Source organism: Nipponia nippon, unplaced genomic scaffold, assembly GCF_047370975.1.
Source record: "Nipponia nippon isolate SJK-2023a ecotype South Korea unplaced genomic scaffold, ASM4737097v1 scaffold_1, whole genome shotgun sequence".
Lineage (NCBI taxonomy): Eukaryota > Metazoa > Chordata > Aves > Pelecaniformes > Threskiornithidae > Nipponia > Nipponia nippon.
This window is the reverse complement of record NW_028262290.1, coordinates 67,817,390-67,839,534: the sequence shown is the minus strand read 5'-3', so window position 1 is coordinate 67,839,534 and position 22,145 is coordinate 67,817,390. Positions and strand designations below refer to the sequence as shown.

The 22,145-nt window shown below is 40.5% G+C and overlaps 1 protein-coding gene across 4 annotated transcripts in view; it reads left to right on the top strand.

The window, feature by feature from the left end:
- The window catches only part of GABBR2 (gamma-aminobutyric acid type B receptor subunit 2), a 487,740-nt gene that overhangs the window by 451,255 nt on the left and 14,340 nt on the right, over window positions 1-22,145 (top strand). For all 4 annotated transcript variants that reach the window (XM_009471273.2, XM_087758773.1, XM_087758782.1 and 1 more), the window contains 3 exons: window positions 8,966-9,190; window positions 15,538-15,720; window positions 18,143-18,272. In XM_009471273.2, the coding sequence (XP_009469548.2) occupies window positions 8,966-9,190; window positions 15,538-15,720; window positions 18,143-18,272 (538 nt within the window). The remainder of the gene's footprint in view (window positions 1-8,965; window positions 9,191-15,537; window positions 15,721-18,142; window positions 18,273-22,145) is intronic.

Here is a 22,145-nt window from a genome sequence, read left to right as displayed (position 1 = left end):
ATTAGGTTAGGAATTTTTGGAAACCTATCCTTTTTTCAGTAGCTTCTCATTAATAGTTACACATTGAGTTTTATCACCTAGATTTCAATCAGTTTAAACTTGTTGTATTGATTTTATAACATACTATTTTTAAATAACAATACCATGCAGTATTAAGACAAACACTACTGAGAAATCCAAGTAAGCTGCATAAATGTGATTATCTTTGTTCAGTCTTGCAATCTCATTGAAAAAATAATAGCATGTTGAATTATATCCCTGTCTTTTTTTTTTGTCATTTATTGCCTGAGTTCATGTATCAGCCATTTCATTAATTTGCTTAGGATAGAAATTACTGTAATAGCTCTGTAATCACTGAAGATGTTCCAATTTCTCTTTTCCCATATGGCCTCTTTATATCTTAAGTGGAGCTTTGCCAGAATTCCAATAAATATCAACAATTAAGTCCAGCAGTCCAGACAACTTCTAAATCAATTCCTAAAACTCCTGCATGCAAGTTACCGGGTCTCTCTGATTACAACAGCTTTTCTTGACAGGGTTTTCAAGAGCTCTCTTACTGCTGGAATAAGCTGCATTTCACTGTTTTGGCAAGACATGAGTGTATTGTTCCATCTCTATATTAATATAGGACAAAATTATGCATTAAACATACCTTATCATGCATCATTACTATTGAATTTATCATCTTCCAAGGAATGAATCATTATTAGGGTTCCTTTTTCTCCACATACATTTTTAGAACTCCTTATGAATTCTGTTAATGCTGCTAGCCATTCATTTTCTACTATGTATTTAACTTCCCTTTCCACTATCTCTATTTTAGAACTTTAATTCATAATCATTATTGTGAATTTCCTCTTTTTAACCTTTGTTACATTCTGTCTAGTCTTCGTCCAATTTTATTGCTTGCTTGTTTTAAATTCCACAACAACCAAAACAATTTGTAAGGTAAGAAAACCTTCTTTACATGTATGAAGTTCAGGGCAGATCGTTTACAGCACATACGCAAACATCTTTCAGTTGCTGTTTGTAAATATTCCTGTTGCTTCCCCTGCTCCCCTCTCCAATAGCTTCCTTCACTTTGATGGCTAATCCATAAGCATTACTTTTCCAATGTTTTCATGCACTTGGAATTAGATTTGCAAAAAGGAGTTAAGTACCATGGTTTAGAGCTTGAGCTGCAGTCAGTGCCCAGTGGCACAGTCTTTAGTCAGCCCTTGGTGCTCTTGCCTTGGTGGGCAGGAGGGGAGAGTGGCTTGGCCGGGGTACATGGACCTCGCCAGCCTGACACACCTCTTCTCTGAACTCCAGCAGAGGCTGGTTGCGTGACAGGCACCACGAAGCAAATACCCAGCCAGAGTCCAGGCAGCTTTCAGCGTGCACAGAAGCAGAAACTTGGGCGCTAACAGCGTTCAGGCACCTACAGACGATGCTGAGGGACGGCCCTGATCGTCCTTGCTGGATGCTGGCTGTAGCTTCTCACTACCACTTCGGGTGCTTGAGCCCTCTCTGCACATCTAGCCCCGGAGCTGCTTATGAACAGCACAGCTGCGGTGTGTAACCTGCGCTCCTCTTTTTTACTGTTTTGCTATATTTACTCAATAGAGACTAGATACAAAGAAAAATTTTTTCCTCTCTCAGGAAAGTGAAGCAGTGGAGCAGGTTGCCCAGAGAAGCTGATCAACCTTCATCCTTGGAAGTTTTCAAGACCAGACTGGATAAAGCTGCGAGCAGCCTGGTCTGGCCTTGCGGCTGAGCCTGCTTTTTGAGCAGGAGGTTGCACTAGATGATTTCTTCAAGTCCCTCCCAACTATCTTATGATACTATATAAAAAAATTGTCTATTCTTAATTAATCTCTTTATCAAATTAATAAATTTCCTGTGTAGAAAAATTGAATAGTCTCCAGATTATGTTAAAATTTATAATTGTTTTCTGAAAATGCCTTTGATTTTTAACTCATTTACTTGCATTCTTTCCTAATTCCCTTCATGATCAAAGAGTACTCAGAAGAAGAGACTGCTGCCTTCTCAATTACTTTGCATGATTCCAACTCATATTTATGGTGGCTTTAACACCAACCCATCTGTCCCATCTTACAATCATTAGAGAGGAAGATAGTTAAGCTTTGTGGTGAGGGAAGGTAGTTTACAGTGGTACCAGATATTTGTTATATCTTTAATAAAGCATCGACAGTGTTTTAGCATCCAAAACATAAGTTACCATATGGTTTTGTAGAATAAATTTTTCCATACTATCACCAAAAGGAAACTTCAAATATATTCCTGAAATATTGCAGGTATTGCAGTATTCCCTTACATGTCTCTTGGCATCAATTTTTATACAGCAGAAATAGATTTAAATTGTAGCCCACACTTGTTTTTATCAGAGATGTTTGATCATTTTACATCTGTGATTGTCTGTGGTAATCTTATGCCCGAGAAAATATAAAGCTATTCCAAATGGATATTCGCTAATAACCAATTGTGTATTTGTTTCAACTTGGTTACTACAATGTGTTTCATTACTAAGCAGAAGTTACGTGGAAGAAAGTCAAATACAGTCAGAATAGAAAGAAGGGAAAAGATTTTATTAACCTGTTGATTTGGGGGGCTGGAGTACAAAGTGGAAAATTTTATCTGGTTGCACATTACCTTCCATAGCTTTGTGCAGCTGCTTTTCCATCTTGCTCTGGGCAGGACCATAATAAGTGCCCTGCAGCATAATGGACTTTGCCAAGACCTTTATGCAAGAAAGCCCTGCTGCTGAATAGCTGAATAGCATATCTTGCAATTAAAAAAATATTTAGCTATTCTCCTAATGCTCAATAGAAATATTAAGCTTCCCTTTAGTACTGTCTATCCAGAGCAGCTGTGTGAAAATGAACTAAATACACAGCTGACTCATACCTGATCAGGGGAGGGAGTGATGGTTTAACGTCAGATTGTACTGACTGTGAAGGTAGGAGATCTGCAAGGGTATGTTTTGTCTTTCAGTTTGCTAACCTTACTTGGTATGCTGGCGATTAAAAACAAATCACTTTTCTGTACATCTTCCTGAAAATGGCTCAGTATGTTTTACTGCCCAGTTCTCCAGTGAAAGCCTGAAAATCAAAATGCTTTTTTTTTTTTTCATTTTTGAAAATTCTTATTGAAAATATCTGCAGCCATTTCAGTGAAATAAAAATGTGCCTATGTCTGTGATGATCTGGATTTAGTGAATGAACATGAGTAGGGAAACCCACAACTCCAGCTTCACAGTTACTTCAGACTGAGAAGTGTTTACAGGCCAGAGTTCAGAACTGCCTTTGTTTTAAGGGGCGGCAGGAGGGGAAATGTCTCAGTAATCTGGCTAGGGAAAAAAAAAAAAGGCAAAACCAAACCAAAACAAAATCCCCAGATGTAAGATCTTTGAAGTAAAGGTTTGATTTTATTCTTTCATGCAGCACAGCAGGGCTATGATCCACAAGTGAGCTCAGTAAGTGCTACTACAATACAGTAATTAGCTGCAAAGCTGCAGCTGGTCCAATACATAATCTTTCCAAAACCATGCCCTCCAGTTCTTGGCAAGCATGACTTCTGACAAGACTGGAGACTTTTCCTGTGGTATTTCTCTGTGCTTGTCTGATATCCTCAGAATAACTCTCTATCTTTCTTTCCTAATACTATTCGTAACCCATGTTCAAAGTATAAGCAGACATGACTTTGAAATGAAACATATAGACAAAACGGTTTAAGGGCAGTACAGGGCAAAAGGGAATACAGGAGAATAAATAATTTCCTGCCTGTCATCTGCCAGTCTATGCAGTCCAATAGCAAATTAGACACTTGATTGTATTGATATATGGTGTGGATCGGTAAGCAATCAATCATGAGTGTGTTTAGCAGTAATTCTGGTGAACAAGATTTAAAATGAACTAGCTAGTAGAGTTCTGAAACACAGTGTTAAATGTTTTCCAATACTTCAGCTACAAACACTTTTATAATATTCCCAGCTATCACAATTTAGTCAGTACAAGATTTTTAAAAATTAAAGTTTGCCTCTTAAACTCTGTAAACACAAATATTGTATTCTCCATAGTCCTGTTATCCCTCTAAGGCTTTAATACAGATTTCTCTTAGCGACCAGATTTCTATCTTTAGTCACAGTGGTATAATCCCATTGTCTTCAGACGCTCTTTTCCCCAAATTTATACAATGGTTGTCTCACAGCCTTTTTAGGTGCACTGACAACACAGCCTAAACCCACCATATCAACTGCTACAAAGGTAATACTCTAAGTCAGAGTCATGTCAGATGGAAGCTGCCTACGCTCAAACAAAAGATGAAACAAAACAATCTTGTCTGTACAGCCCATATCTTCAGAGAAAACCCAAAACAACATTTTATGGCACTTTCTACATCAACAAGATGTGTATTTAGTAGACCGAAATGGGACAAGGCTTTAACCTAATGACTAACGAGGTAGAAAGCCTTCCTAGTTGCATTCTCAATGTGTCTTTGGTTGAGATCCCCAAAGGGGCTTAAATCAGACGATTAGACTTGACAGTAGACTATTGTGGTCCTTAACTTTTAGAAACTGCTTTCTATAGGACAATGCATAGCCTTGAGTTATTCAAACTCCTTCTGTGATGCACAGGATCCATCAGGAGACTCAAGATAGGAATTGTAACTGCCAGCAAGGAGCTGCCTAGAAGTGAGCCGGTATGAAACAGTGGGGACAGATGTGTCCTACCCCTCCCTGAATCTAGCACATCAGCACTGCTAAGAGCTGCCTGCCTCCATCCCAGTGTGTTCATGCACGCCTTCTTTAAAGACTGTTTAATCACAATTCTCTGCAGAGATCAGAACTAACATCCCACGCAAGTGCCCAAGTAATTAAGACAGTCAGTCTCTCATTACATAAAATCTGACAGCTCTGAAAGAAGTTTGAGAGCTCCTTCTAAAGACAGCCTCTAGTCTGGGGCTAAGGGAGCACATCTCAGGCTAAATTTGGAATTATGCCATGTTGTCCAAACATGAAGCTATGCAATGGTCATCACCAGCATCCTTGTCTTGAATGAAGATGGCTGACCCTGTATTTTGTGTGGGTCCCAAGCTGGTAGACATGCTCTGAGAAGCCTTTACCAGCTTGAGGTCTCCAGGAGCAATAGGAGGAGAGACAGTTGCATTGCAAATCCCAGCAGGCCTTAAGTATCAAATAGTCCTTAAATTGCACAACAGTCTCAAGACTTAGGTGTCCCCAAGCATAAGAAGAAGCATGATTTACATAGCTGGGGAACATTAATGTTTAAAGTTTAGGTACCAGGAGTAGAGAGCAGCTGAACTGGGGTACTGAGAGTCCATGTTTTTAACTGGAGCTCATATGTTTCATATTCAAAACTTGTCAAGGAACCACAGAAATCTGGACCTTTCACTAACAAAGTCTGTATCCCGTTCCTCAACCAAGCCATTTTAGGGGTTTTTCAGGATTTTTGCAGTCATAAAAGTGAATCTTTCATTTGTGCAGATTAGCTGAGCCTCAGGAAGGGGGAACATGAGAAGGGCAGATGGAGGGAAAGCAAAGTGTCATGTTCCCTTAGGAAGGTTCTGTCTCAGAGGATAAATCTTCTTAGCCCCATGGAGCCCTGCAGGCACCTGTAGCAGGCAAACAAGGAACACCTCTTCAATCACCACTGTCCTGGCAGCAGGCTGCAGAAAACTGAGCTATTATCCATGTTTGAGTCTCAAAGATGAGCTGCAACTTTTAGAAAAGGAGAGCTCTCTTCCTGAGGCAAGCATTTTACCCAAAATGCCAATAAAAATTAAAAACAATGCTCTCAAATTTATAGTGCATCATTCTGAGGAAACCCACTTGCTGCAAGAGCCTCTCCCTTTCTTTAGTTATCATATAAATAAATATCTTCCTTTCATCTGGAAGATACTTAACCGTTTTCCGTGCTGTTCTCAATTATAAATGAGAATGGGCCAAATCATAACCCCCACAACACTGTTCAAATGATCTTTTTCCATTATAATTGATATTTTAGATTGCTTTATAACTGCCTCGGCTATAAATTCATGTCCATTATTTGTAATAAGTGCTGGCCTCATTTAAGTATGTTGGCTGTATTCCCAGAATAATGCTTTTGGAAGTGAATCTGTTCATACTGGGAGAAGTGGGAGAGAGTGAGGGATGACCTACAACCCTAAAAATCTCATTAATAATTAATTGTAGCAGGAGAAGATAGAAATCTTGAAATCTTAAATCTTCTATGATTCTGTGATTCTATGATCTTCTCCATAGTTAATCAGGGTCTCATCCTTTTAAAAACATGATATAGACACACACACAAGGATTCCTTCTACCTCTCAAAACAGCTCAGCCCAGCCCAGCCTGTTTGTCCGTTCAGGGGCTGGCAAAGTGTAAATTTGTACCACAGCTGAGCTGCACAGCAGCAAGAATGCAGGGAATGCAGAACAGGCAACCGCTGAGACAGTGGAGTGTCTGGGAGGAATATGTTTGTGTCCTGAATAGAGGTATCACCGGTGTATGTCCCCAGTGCAGCCAGGTCAATACCGTGGACAATTTGGTTCTGCAGAGCCTGTAACGGAGTCTGTACATTCCCTGCTCCATCTGCACACAGTGCCAGACTCAACAGCAGAGGAGTGCTGCCTGCATCCTTCCTTATTGGAAATATCATCTTGGTTACCTGAGGGGCTCTAGAAAATGTATTAGGCGGTAGGCTGCTTCTCTGGCACAAAGTTACCCAGCTCGATAAACAGCTTTTACCCGCCTCAACTACCCTACGTGAATGGCTCTGAGGCCCTTCTTTCCTCCAGGTAGCTGTCTACATTTACCTTGACCCCTCAAGAGCAGCCCCCTCCCATGCTCCTCCTGCAGCAGCCACTACTTTTCTTCCTGCACTTCGCAGGCTGCTGGGAAGGGCAGGGGAAGAGGCAAGGGACCAGGATGAAGTGTGGGCTCTAGTCCTACAAAAGGAGGTGGGTAAAACAGAAGAGGTAGGCCTGTGACAAGGAGGCAAAGGAGTGCCCTGGAGAGGACCGTGTCCTGCAGGAGCTTGTGGAGGGGTGAGGGTGGCAACAGTGCCAAGGAAGATTTGGGTAAGGATTGCAAGGGCAACTGCTGCTGCTGTTGCCAGGAAGGGCCACCCCTGCCTACATATCTTGACTTGGATTGCAGCAGTGATGGCAGCATTAGAAAGTGGATGAGCAAGAGGCTTGCCTGGACTAGGCAGCACTTCCAGCATGCCACACTCCATGGGCTGAGAGTAGATGTCTAATCCCCCAAAGCCTTCCAGCCAGGTCTGCTCATGAACATGTGGCAGGGTAGCATATGTGCTGTAGGCAACAGAATGAAATAAGCTAGCAGTGAAGCTCAGCAATGGGAGGGCAGGGCTGGCAGTTCGGCAGTAAGTCCTGGATTGAGGTGTCTGGGTGAGTACGTAGGTGGCTACAGCCTGCTAGTTTCTGTGGGAGTGCAAAGCAGCTGAGTCACAAATGGTTGGGTTTGTTGCCATTGTTAGTTGAGGTAAAAACTAAGCAAATAATCAAGGAAATTTGCAGTTATTAATGTCCAGTTGTTACTACAGTTGAAAGCATGTAAGGGCAAAACTGAGTTTGTACAGCAAACATAAATCTGTCAGTTTCCAACTCTTGTGCTTGACTGGCAACCGGTGTTCTTCTAGTCCAGGTTGTTTGCCTTTGAAGTTTGTAATGTTTTTTCCCACACGGAAAAAGCAGAACGTAAATTTTTACTAGGCAACTGCAATTAATCCCCAAATGGCATCATCAAAGACCTCTGATTTCCTGGATTATCACATGGGTTGCAGTTGTATAGAAGAGAAGATTATCTCCATGTCATGGCAGCGGACAAATGTGACAGTCTGGGAGGAAGGGTACCAAGGTCAATGGGAGCATACCTGTTTTCTTTCCGCTTCTTGTCTGTCCCTGCAGTGTGATCAAAAAAATCTAGAAAACACAGAAACCATGTCTTGAATCTTAGTGATGGTTCCTCTCTCTGTCCTTCTCTTCCCTCCAATACCGTCTGCTGTCTGCCATTCTTCCCAGGGCACCACACACTCTTACTGGGCTTTGCCTAGACTGTAGGTTGGGTTACCTATTTACAATGTCTTGAGTTTGTTCGTGGTTTTACTGCATTGCCAGAATTTCTCTGAGGAATGCAAGAGAAAGAAAATAATTGTTTGCAGCAGTTCATGTTGTAGAAAAATCTAATTAAATTTCAAGGGATGGAGACGGCGTCCTTACACTAAGACTTTCCTCTGTTGAATTGCAAAAGCATATTGCAAATAACAAAGGGGCTAAAACTGAAAAATACACCGAAGAAAAAAGCAAACAAAAATTGCCACAGGAATGTTTTATGCCAGAACTCATTAGACAACTGCAATTGAAAGGCCATTACCAACTCCCACTATAATAAAAGACATTATAATTGCAGTCTGAACAACTAGGGTGACACTTTCTACATTGTATATTTGTCTCCCATGGAACACATCTTGGCACTGCTGTTTATTAATGTAAGTGATAATCATACAGTGAATGACTGGATTGATAGGAGTATATTGAGAACAGCTGCTAAAAATAGCTGAAAGAACAACGCACATTATATCTTTACTGGAATCCTTGAAAACAAACAGGAAGGACTATCTTTAAAAATTACTAGAAGTATAAAATAAAGATAACCATAGCATTTAGAGAAATTTGTTCCCATCACAACTAATTCCAAGTTTCACATTTTTCTTGTGAGAGCAGGAATCTGTCCTAGTGAGAAAAACAAATCACACAGGTAATTAGATATTGGGTAAAAGGTAGGTGTATATCTCTGTATTGTAGTATCACCTGTATTTGTCAAGTTAGAAAACATATCAGGTTTAAATTAATGCTTTGTCTGGATGTCAGCCAATTCCTCTTATAATTATCATCTTTTTTCCTTCTTCTACCTTTTCAGTTATTTGGGTGTTTCCTAGCCTGGGAGACACGAAATGTCAGCATTCCTGCTTTGAATGATAGCAAGTACATCGGAATGAGTGTATACAATGTGGGGATAATGTGTATTATTGGTGCTGCTGTTTCATTCCTTACGCGGGACCAACCCAATGTGCAGTTCTGCATCGTTGCTTTAGTCATAATATTCTGCAGCACCATTACTCTCTGCCTTGTGTTTGTACCTAAGGTAGGTGAATTTGTTTAGCATGGGTCTGGATTTTTTTCCTTCTGTTTTGTAATTGTGCCTTAATATGTAAAAGTTCATTACCTTTTCAAGTACAGGGGATGTGTGTGAATTCAAAACCAAGCCCATCTATAATTTCTTGCCTCTGGATCCTGAGAGGAAGAACAAAGCTTCATGAGATTTTGGAGAAAGTGGAATACACAAAGTTACAGGAGTGTGAATACATGCATTTCTGATGCTTCTAATCTTTACTGAACCTGTGACTGGGGAAACAGGTTGTTTTCTGTAATTTCAATGGAATAGTCTCCATCTCCAACTTTTAGGAACTTTTTGGAAAGGGTGATAAGTGGGGATTCAGGAGGGACAGGTCCAGTTGTCTACTCTGCCACGTTTCTTATGTACCCTAAGCAAGACAATCAGGATCTCTGCTTCTATAGCTACAAAACAGTAAGGCCTTTTTAGTTCACTGGCATGCTGTAAGGTCAACTATGTTGAAACCTCTAAGGTGTTCAAGTAAGGTGGTACAATAGTACTTATCAGTACTTCAGAGGAAAACTGTATGTACGCTGCAAATGCTGACACTGAAGATATATTTATTAATGGGTATATTAATGGACTAAGTGAGGCACAGACTAGGAGGCACACACTTTCATTTCTTTTTGCTCTTTTGTGCTCTGAGGATGCGTTTGTTGTGCCTTGTTGGAAGCACTGAGAAGACACCCACAGAGGGCTGGGACTTGATCATTTCACTTGCAGAGTTAAGCTTTAGACATGAGTATGACAGATCTTGAATGAAGGGAAAACTGGTTTTACGTAAGCTTACTTTAGCAAAGCCTCAAGTTCTGGACAATGTATTTGATATTTTGAAGTAAAATGTATAATTGTATTCATTTTAAGTGACTTAAATAAACCTAGCTTATCACCCCTAATGAGATGTGTATGCAGCTGGATGTCTGAAACATTTCAAGGCAAGAGTTAAGATGCAGGTGCTTTGACCTCTGGAATCTGTTTTTAGGTTTTTCAAATGAGTAGTGATAAAAAGTTTGTGACTCTTTACTGGTCCATGTTCAACCAATGTATTGAGCAAATTATAGTGAATAGGTTCTGGTGCTAAGTGGCATTCCTGGTGATGGTTCTAACAGGGGGACTAAGAACTATATGTGTAAAAGAAACAAGCCAATAAATTTATCTCAAAGTGTTCCCTCTGAAAGAAATTAGAGGCACATGGACTAGCAATAGAAGCTGACTTCTGATCTCCAAAAAAGTGAAGTAATTTGTTCTCCAGGACCAACTAACCAGGATGTTTTTACAAGTTCTGCAATTCACTTCTCAAGTATTAAAAAGCTGTACAGACATTTATAGTCATATTTTTATTCTGGATCTTAAGGAAGAATCACAACTTCATTCTAAATTAAGGCAACATTCATAAACACAGCAATGGAGAATACTTCGAAATACTGCAAGATTTAAGTGTGTAAGCTGTATGAAAATGCATATTAAAACTCTGATGCCAAAAATACCTCCACAGAATGTCAGAACTCTCTTCAAAGAGAAAATATTATTAATGCTGTGACATGCTCTTCTGCCCCTTTACTTTCATGCTGCTTTGCCCATCCTTCTTTTTTGCTGCCACAGGCTCTGATAGGACTTTTCTGTTTCCTTTCTTAACCCCTTCATCTGCTCTTCATTTAAACCCCAATTAACCTGCCCTCATTTTTCCTCCCAGTTCTTTCTACTCAAAATACAAACATGAACTGTAGCCTTCTAGCATGAAATACTTCATCTCATTCCATGTATTGTCAGGTTTCCAAATGCTTAGCTATTTTACATTAAAAATGGTCATCGGATAAGGTACAAAAAAAGAGGCTGAAGCAGGAGCTGGAATGCAGCACTTCCAGTGCCCATGTGAGTGCTTCCACAGCTGGAGAGTTCTTCTTGCACTCGTATATTTTGCCCTGCATTTCTTCTCACCATGCTGTGCCACAGTTCCAGCAGGACAGCTGGTGAGCACTCTCTCCTGCAACCTGCTCCATCACAGGTTTCACAATAGCCTGTCTGGACCCCGCAGAAGATTAGATCCAACACCTCTACGTAAGATGTCAGTATGAGACAGGCACCAAATCTCTCCCCTTAACAAGTATGTAGTCAATTAGTGCAATTTTGGTGACATAGGAAGATTGCTGGTGAAATACTAAAGCCTGTGGCTCATCAAGCACAGGAGATGATACTGAAGACTTGGAAGGCTGTGCTTTTCCATTTATTAAACTGTGGCCAGACAGATGCAAGCAGTAATGTGGTTTTGGGCCAGGTGAGTACTTCTACTTCTCTGCTATACAGAGTAAAACACATTCCTTTTAACTAATTTAATTCAACAGTCTCCTGGGCCAACAGCGCTGGAATTCAGTTTTGCCCCACAGCCCTTTTATGGATCGAAATAGGCAACTATTCAATAATGTAGGCAAACTAGGGAAAGAAACATCACATTTTTCCCTTGCTTCATGTCAGCTCTACTAATCTTATTTACTTATAACATGGTAATTACTATACTTCTGCAGTTAAATGTCTACCTCATCCACTGCCATTTCATTCAGCACCAAGTGCCTCAGAAAAACTTGAGGAAAATCCCACAGTAGAGTAAGATAGATAAGGGAAAAAATGTTCCTCGCTCTCTCCCTTTAAAGGTATCCTCAAATACAAATGTTGATATCCATTATACTTCATCCTACATACAGTAACTGTAGACATTCTTGTTATCCGATCAAAAAATGTCCAAATATTTTAGAAGCTATTATGGATTTCTGGGTTCAAGGATACCTTGTAGAAGTGATCTGTAGAGTTCAAACATACATTATATATATATTTTTCCTGTTAGAAGTTAATTGCTATGTCTAATTACCTTTTTAAGGGCCAACAGGTCTATAATATTTTTTCAGCATACTCATAACTTCTTCAAAAGAAGCAATCATAATATGTATTCTCTCTTCATGAAGTAATTTTCCCGTTTTTATCCATGTTTATCAAACTTCCATGTCCTTCCATTTTTTCTGCTCCATCCCTTTTGAGACAGAACACTGTGCTCACTTCTAGTCATCCGCCGAGTGCGTACCATCATTGGCTGCAATGGCATTAACACATTAATTCTGATCCAGTTTCCTGTAGAGCAGCAAGGCAAAATCAGTCCTAGAGGGACAGGATTAAAACATTAATTTTCTGCGTTGGTAGCATTTTTTGTCTATTTGGCATTGACTCTTCGTAGATATTCAGCGTTGACTCTGTCAAAATTGAAACTGCACAGATGTGAGGCAGCAAGACACAAGTTCCACTGACTTTTTGGCCAGAAAAAAAGAAAAAAGCTCATCTAACCTCATCCCTTGTACAGTGTGAGCCAACAACGTTGCCCATGGACTTTTCCATCTAATCCACACCATGTGAATGAATTCATTAGAGTTTATGTCCTTGGGGCAAAACATCCAGTCTTTAGCTATAAACTCCCAGATGAAGATGAGTCAATTGATGGATTACTATACTTCTATCTTATATTCAGTTTGAACTTAGACCACATCAAATTGCAGAGCTTTTATCTTGTAACACTTTTGCCTGCTAATTTAAGAAGCCTTTTAATTACCGTTCTTCACCTTTAACTTCATTTTAATGCAGTTTTTAGTCTGGGAGTTAGACACACCAGTCTTTACAACCAGCTTAATTAGAATCAAAGAAATGGAGGAGAGGAGAGGCAGGGGGCTCTAGGAAGACTCAACTACAGCAGGTTACTCAGGGATTTGAGCAGTTGGGTCTTGCTTATCTCCAGGGGTGAACACTCCCCAACCTCTCTGAGCATCTATACCAGCGTTTGACCACACTTATAGTAGAAAAAGGGTTTTTTTGATGTTTAAATGAAAGGTTCTGGTTTTCAGTTTGTGCCTCCCTTCTTTCATTGGGCACCACTGAGAAGAGTCTGGCTCCATCCTCTTTACTCTCTCTCATCACATATTTATACACATGAATAATGTTCCCCCCAATCTCTTCCATCTCAAGGCTAAACAATCATCAGCCTCTGCTTGTATCATAAAGGTTCCAATCCTTTTCAGCATCTTTGTGGCCCTTCACTGGGCTTTCTTCAGCACTCTCTTGTACTGGAGAGCCCAAACCTGGACACAACGCTTCAGGTGTACTTTCACCAGGGCTGAGCAGAAAGGAAGGATCACCTCCACTGGCCAAGGGTACTGCTGGCTCATGATCCACTTGGTGTCCACCACAGTCCCCAGAGCCTTTACTGAAAACTGCTTTCCATCCAAACACCCCTCAGCCTGTTTGGGTGGGTGCTTGGGGTTTCTTTCTACCCAAGGGCGGGACTTGTTATTTCCCTTTGCTCAGCTTCAGGAGATTCCTTTTGGCCCAGATCTCCAGACTCTTGACATCCCACTTAACGGCAGTGCAATCATCTGGTGTATCAACCCTTCCTCCTCTTTGAGGATCATCTGCAAACTTGCTGAGGGTCTGCTCTATCCCACCATCCAGGTCACTAATAAAGATCTTAAACAGTATTGGTCCTAGTGTGAACCCCTGAGGTACAGCACTAGTTTAGTTACTGCCTTCCACAATCCTTTGAGCCTGGCAGTTCAGCCAGTTTTCAGTCCACCTCACTGGCCACTTACCTAGTCACTACTTCGTCAGTTTGACTGTGAGGACGTTACGGGAGACAGTGATGAAATCTTTGCTTAAGTCAAGAAAACTGACTCTCTCCCCTCATCTACCAGCCCAGACAGCTCACTGAAGAAAGCTATTAGCTTGGTCAGGCAGGATTTCCCCCTCATAAATCAACAATGACTGCTTTTAATCACCTTCTTGCTCTTAATATGTTTGGAAACGGTTCCCAGGAGGATTTGCTGCAGCACCTTGCATGGACTGAGGTGAAGGTGACCAGGCAGTATTTCCCCAGATCCTCTTTTTCGCCTCTCGAACACAGCCGTGACATTTCCTTTCTCCCAGTCCTCAGGGACCTCTCCCAATTAACATCACCTTCCAAAGGTAATTTAGAGTGGCCTCATAATGCCATTGGCCAGCTCCCTTAGCCCTCAGGGATACACCTCATCAGGTTGCATGAACTTGTTGTGTTCAATTGCTTTAGGGGCCTTAGGGGTCTGGGATTTCTGAGGGCAAATTTTACCAGTAAAGGCTAAGGTGAAGAAAGCATTGAGTACCTCAGCCTTCTCCATCTCCTTTATCACCTGAAAAAGGAAATTTATTGTCTTCAAGCACTATCCCAATCTGCAGACTCGGTTTGTAAATACATGCCAGGGACTTCAGTGTCTGATCAGTTAGATCTCTCTCTATCAGAAGTTAGGTCCTTATTTCATGCCACCGCAGCTGCAGAACAGTTTCGTGCTCTGAAGAGCAAGAGGATCCAGTTCCAAAATGGGGCTATACCGCAAAATCTGGCTGTGATGTGCTTACAAAATGATTGCCCCTTCTCTCTTTTCAGACAACTCAACACCTTTGGATTTATGATGCCATGCCTATGCTTTCAGGGCAGGGGCCCCCTTCAGCTTTGTCCGTATACAAATATATATGTATGCTGCTTTGCAAGTAATCATGAATTCTGCATTATTGTCTATAGTAATCTGAAAAGCTCTTCCCCCCCTTGCCAAACAGCTAGTAGCTTTCTCTCCTCATGTCAAGATGATATTTTCATGTTGTCACTGAGTGTTAAATTTTACTTATATTTGCTTAAATTAAATATGTTTAAGGTTAACCTTTTTTTAAGTGGCTTATTTAATTTATTTGAACAGATTTGGTTTATTTTGGGTCACTAAAACCTAATTAAGTTCCTGTTATCTCCAGAGTGAAATCTCCCATGAGTTCTTTCTGTTAATACTCCTGCTTCATGCCTCTCTCTGCTTGAGTGTTACTTGTAACAGCAGGAAAGGAGACATTTCAGATTAACCTGTGCTTGGGAAGAGAAGGGCTTGGCAGGTTGTTTTTTTCTTAAAGAAGGAATATATCCTTTGAAAGTATAAAGATGTCAATGAAGACGAAAAATATGTTTGACGAAATATTAAAATATATTTCTAACATAATTAAAATCCAGTTAAATATATTTTAAATTATTTTTTCCTAATTTTTTTGAACTCTTTCCTTTGCAAAATCATTTTGGTTCAACCTATTCTGTAAAGTTATTCAGAAATTGTCTCAAGCACTGCACATGGCAAGCAGAACTCACTTTCCAGAATTTTGTACTTGAAAGTCAGAAAGGAACTCTTGGTTTGCTTTTCAATATTTTGAGATACAAAAGAAATAGCTGCAAAAATAAAACCATGGACAGGATTTCTTAAGGCTTTTAAACCTTTCAGCTCATCACGCTGAGAACAAATCCAGATGCAGCCACACAGAACAGACGATTTCAGTTCACTCAAAATCAAAAGAAAGAAGATTCAAAAACATCAACATCAGTCACCAGCGTCAATCAGGCCAGCACATCTCGACTAGAAGGACTGCAGTCAGAGAATCACCGCTTGAGAATGAAAATTACAGAGGTATTGTGTATTGTATATACTGCCTAGGCAATTTTTTTTATTTTTTGTTGCAATTCTGTAATTTGCTTAAATGTTGACTACTTTTTAGAAGAAAAAATTAGCTTTCCCCATAGAAAAATATTGCAATAATAGGAAACAGATTACTTATATGAATGCCTAATTAATACTGCGAATACTTAGCAGGTGTGATATAATGAAATCGTGCCTTAGCAAATTAAAATGAAACTTCCCCTATTTATTTGTAACAGGCAAATTACCCTGCTGCCTCACATGGACATGCTGAGAACCATAGCACAATAGCTCTAGACGTACAACCTTTACACGCAAGCGTAACAGAGACCCACAGCCCCAGGGACACTTAAGAGCTCTCTTTGTTCCTGTTTATATCTGAGTTCAGAGACTGCTGTTGCTGTTATTTCTCAGCCTCTCCGAGAGTTCACTCAAAAACTTGCTAGACAGATTTTTACGTCTGCCATGAAAGAGAATTACATATTTTCTTAAGGTAGAAAAGCTCTTTACCATCATGTAAGCTGAGCCTTTTGGCAGAAAGGCCATGAAGTTTCTTCAGTCTCTACTGACAGAATGGCTAAGAACATGGAGCACATTAATTCCATTAGAGCTATAACAACATGTATATTTTTAATTATGTCCATCCTTGCTCAGGAGACCTCAAACGACGACAAATCAGCCTTGAAGACTGCCCATTGTGTGAGACAAGATGACCATAACTGACCTATATCTCACAAAAAATTAACCTGTTCTTGCCTAGTCTGTGAAGTATTCTTATACCTTGAAGAAAAGGTATTTTATTGCAACCATTACTTCTTCATCCAAATCTTAAGTAGTGACAATTGCCTAGGTAACCAAAAGGTGTTTACTCAGACTACCAAGGACTCCAAAAGCAAAAGTTATCTCTGGCTTGTTAAAGAAATTTAGTTCAGCTTTGCCAGGTCCCTTTCATGTGAAAGCCTTGCAATTTTTAATGAAAGCTCAGCTAGCTACTGGCTATTTCAGTTTATTTATCCTATGGTGTTTTTTTCTACTAAGCCTCCTAACTCACAAGATCTCAGCCTGTGCCTTGCAAGGCTCATGACGGTGATCACAGGTAAGGCTGGTCAGGGCAACTGAGCTATATTAGTGCACACAGGATCCTGCTGATCTTTTTAGACTTTGCTTAAATAGATTAAATTAAATACCCAGAACCAGTAGGTCCAAATAAGAATTTCATTGTCAAGGGGATTTGGAGCATGCCCTACCGTGGCTAGCAGCTGCATCTCTGGCTCATCTGCCTTGAGTTGCTGTGTCCCAGTTCTATAAGGAAACAAGGTAAATCTAAATTCAGCACTTCTAAAATTCAGTTAAGCCAGTAGCGAGAGGGATGTACTCTGGACACCACATCCTGGACAACTGTTCACAGAGAGCGTCCCAGATCACCATTACGATGCTTGTATCTGGTTATTTTCTGCAGGGGCTATAGCCAGTTGAATACAAGTTAGTTTCTGGGGAGAGCACCCTGTGTTCAGCTCAGTGCTAAAAGGTAGGGGTGTACCAACCCGGCATTTGTGCTGTGGCTCTTCCAGTCAGAAAATATCAGTGCTTCTCTCCCTCTAGTCTTAAAGGATGCTTTTGAGGAGAGAGAGGACTGGGATTTTTGTTTCTTCTCCCTCCTCTTATTTCCATTTTTATCCGTCTTGGAAAGTTATGCTTGCAATGGCAGTTTAGTGCTAGCTATCAGATTACACAGTTTAAGACACAAAAGATATAAAACTTGGGGGTAATTTTCAAATCACAAAAGCATAGAATGTTCTCAGACCCAAAACTAAAAACTGTGAGTTGGATTTTCTTCAAAATTTCACACACACAGAAACACAACGGAAAGTCTAACAGGAGTCTGTCTCTCTAAGAAAGGTAAAAGGAGTAAAAATAATCTTTAGGAAAACAAAACATTCCCAGTAGAGTTGACTGCAGTCACTCACATGGCTGGACATGCCCCTGATGCCATAGTTCTCTTATATTCTCTTGTATGTTCGATAATTTGATTGACTCAAAAAAGTGGTTATAGCTATTTATTCCACATTTTTATGCATAAATAATAAATAGTTGAGAGGTTTTCAGACTGGGCTTTCTAATGCCCATTTCTTTCGCATTCAGCAGTACATCTGAATTGCTTAAACTGTCAACTACTAAAGCTTATTCCTCTTGTATGCCCTGTGTGCAATACCACAGCTGAACACGATTTGTTGCTTGTAACATGATTTTTAGAGGTGGTGTTGTAGTGCTATAAGAAAACTGTATTTGGCACAGTGTGGCAATTGCACTATCACCTGCCTTCTAGTCTAATTGTAGAAAGCTATGCAGTTACTGCAGATACCTGAAGCAATGACTTGAATTTTTAGGGATTCATACTCTTTCTGTTTTGCAGCTGGACAAAGACTTGGAAGAGGTTACAATGCAGCTTCAGGACACTCCTGAGAAAACAACATACATTAAGCAGAACCACTATCAGGATCTCAATGACATTCTTAGTATACGGAACTTTACAGACAGCAAAGGTAAGAGTTAGTAAAATCCATTAGTAGCTTAACCCACCAAGATTTTGAATAGCGATCTCATTGGATTGATTCCAGAGCACTCAGACCTTGGTAAGATAGAGCTTTAAATATTTTAGTTGCATTACAGAAAGCATGCAGATTCACGTAATAAGCTATATGGTACCCACTGAGTAGTTATTTCTCTGTACATATGTCTTCTATTGTATGCCCTGCGTGTACAATACACGTGGTAAAGTGAGAAACTTTTAAAAGCATACTTCGGTTCAGAAGTCAAGTTTTCTGTGCTGCATGGAGGGAGGAAAGTCACTCAGATCTTGTGAGAGTTAATTGCGCCAGCCTTCAGCAGTAGGAAGCCCAGTTTAATATGTGCTCATCTGAGTAGGACGTTCATATCCTGCTTTTGGACACTGCTATCAAGCATGTAGAAGAGAAGCATGTAAATATTTCAGTGCTGGTTTGGACTCTAAATGTAGAATTGAAGGCACTCATGTATGAAAATTCTTCCCTAGGCACTGATAAAAAAGGATTTCATGACGACTGTAATATTCATAAGTTGTTTCTACTGTGTCTTTTGCATCGCTCCCTGAAGAAATATATGCAAAAGAATTGCTTCCATTAAAGCCATTTCACTTTTGGGAAGCAATAAGATCTGGTGCATAGTGCAATAAAGTGGAAGCCAGGACACCCAGCTTCCATTTCTGACTCTAGAATGGATCTACTTTGTGACTTTTGGAAAATGACTTTGTGCAGCTGAATATTGCTATAGTACATGAAAAACTAGTTGCCCCGTGTTGGGAAGTTGTAGACTTGCATGTTTGTTGCAATGCTAGGTTTGTGTAAGCTTGGCTAAGTAAGTGGAACGGAAGCTACTGCTGTTGTTGCAGAATAATTTTAGAACAATGACAACTGTTCATGTATGCTTTTGAAGTATATTGAAATTTTGGTTGGATAAGGTTACTTTTTCATGTGCCTTTTGTTTTAGCCTGGGTATACACTTGGTTGTGTAACTTGTGGCAAAAAAAAAAAAAAAAAGGAAGAGCTCCATAGAGTTCCCAGTGTCCTTTTTAAAATTAAAAAACAGAAGGGGGGAAAGGAGGAAAAGGAAAACGTAAATAGCTGCTGGAGGCGTGTGATTATTGGGCTGAGATCAGCAGCAAGAACTAACATCAGTGAGTGGGATGAGGCAGCTTTACCAAGTGTTTGAAAGGAACACATAGAATGTTCCACTCATGTCAGATGCTGCAGGAAAATGATAAATCATGAATAATATTTCAAGCAGAAAAGATACATTACATTGTGCCAAATGCCCATCTGAGTTTGGGTATGAGAAATAAAAATGATCCTCAAGAGATACGCTGGGTATAAATTTAGGACGGGATGCTTCCCACAGCAGGTTGCGCTCCATTAGCAGTAGGATGCTGGCAAAGAAATCAAGGATAAAATATAACCTTTCTGCACTTACTTGTGGCTATATCTACAACAGACATCGATGCCTAACTGCCACTTTACACACCAGCATCCAAGATTGTCTGTGTTCCTAAGTTTCCCCCAGTACAGTTCCGTAACTTCTACATTTCTGTTGCAGGGCACGTATTTAAAATCATCTGTACATACTGAGCCTTAATGTACTGAGTAGCTTGGAACTATGTACTATGAGGAATTACAGGGTAGATACTCTTCTGCATACTGAAGTTGCCAGACACAGTGTTCTGAACGGACCTACCACATAAAGCTCTGCACAAAAGAAGGGGGGAAAGGAAAGAAGGATGTTTTCCCTTGGCCATCTTTATATTGAATAGGTTAAAGCATCCATTCACCTGGGAATGAGGAAGACCTGGATCCTAATTTGCAGCAGATATTTGAAGTTTGGTCCCACACCTGATGGTGAATGCCCCAAGCACAAGTATTATGGAGTATCCTGATCCTGACTTGAGTGACATCAAATATTCATACTTCCAGGCTGTGGAGCCGTCACGTTCAACAACCCTTGTTAGCCTTTTTCTGTCCCTCCATTTCCGTTTCTTCTGCCTCTTGTTTTCTCTCTTTCCCTGTTTCCCTCTCCCTTAGCTGCTTGTCTGAATCTCCTCTGTATTTCTCTCACTGCATCCGTTCCCAATAGTCAACCTATAAGTGCTTAATTTAAATTTGCCATTCCAATCAAAATAACAAGGCTTTGGAGAATTCATGCTGCTGAGTCACTGCTGCTTCTGTGCAGATGCAAACAGACATCACTTAAAAGGTACTTAAAAAAATTCTGGCCCTTATGGCTACAAGAAAGCTAACTCTGACTGACATAACTATGCTTTCTGTAGCTATGTATTTCATGCAACTTTCTGTAAATGAAAGTACAGAGCCTTGAAATTATGATGGTACTTGAGCGAAGCTTTGGAATTGTAAATAATTTATTAGCATGACCTATAAGTGACCATGTCTCTCACCTCCACTGTGCAACTGGGCAACCCAGTCCCATCTTGTTTTTAAGGTGATGACAAGGTTTGTGTCTACCTTGGACCTTGTAAAAAATGTGAGCTGAGAGTTAGGGCGTAGGCCAGTGAAGAGAGATGCTAAAAACAGCAGCTGATTTGGAGCTAAACATCATAGCAGATCATTTACCACATTTGCATTGTGAACATGGCTGAATCCTAAGTCAAGCTTCTTTATAAAAAACCTTGCTCTTCAGAATGAGTTCATATAGAGAATGTAATACAGTGTATCTCCACTGCTATTGCTTACACAAATTCAGGGCACTTCAGAGAACAGATAATAACACAGGACTTATGCAATGCATCTCAAACAAGTCCTAACCAAACTTTACTGTCATAGTACACTTCAGTAGGTTTCTGATCTGTAAAAATTGTCCAGAGTTAAAATTCCTAACTCCTATAACCAAGGAGGTTATTTGATTCTTGCCTTCCTTCCCCACCACCATCATTTACATCAAATATGGATTTAGGATACAAAAGTTAAATTACTTTAGCCAAAATAGATAGACACAGCTGTGCACTCCCATAACTGCCTGACCTCAGGCAAAGTTTCATAACTTTGGAGTTCCTGGTTAGTTATTAACAGCAACAGCTCCTGGTGTAGCCCAGGAGCTCTTTGCTGACGTGGGGACTCCTTCTTTACAGCACATTTCAATTCAGTACATCTCATTTAAAGAGAGATATTATCCAAGACACTCATCTCTTGTTCACAAGTGGGTAATGTCCCTGAGACATCTACAGCAATGGCTATGTAAGAAAAGCAATTAGGAAATGTGGTTTGTAGTTTATGGTTTGATTGCTTTTTTTAATGCAGGCTTTTGTCCGTGCTGCTAGCTAGCTTTGTGTGGTCAAGCAGTTCTCAACGTGCTCCATGGACCACAGCTCTGGGACCTCAAATGGCTTCTCCAGTTGAATTTAAAAGGGCATCCCCTTAATTTCATTTGATATATTCCTCAGAAGATTTTGAGTCACTGTGCCTGCTAGCAGCCTTGGCTCTGTGCACAGCACAACGTTAGCGTCTCCCCTGGGTTGCTGTTTGCAGGATCTGGTCACCTTGCTGGAGCAGCAGAGCTGCATTACAGCCCGGGTTTGAGGCAGGGAGGAGCTGTGGGTGAGACCCACGCTTGGCTTGGGCAGTTCCTGTAACTGGCAGTGCCGTTCAGCAAAGAGAGCCAAGCTTGGAGACACGGCTAAGTTTTTCAGGCTGAGTTTTTCCAATGTCAGCATTTGGAAAAAGGAGGACAAATGCCTGTAACTGTGATGCTGTGTAAAAAGAGGAAAGTTGTGCCGCACAGCTTCAGGGAAGAAAGACCCTGGAGCGGGCACAAACCAGAGCTTCTCAAAAGGGCTCCCTGCACCCATGCAGCTGGTGTGCCAGAAACAGGAGAGA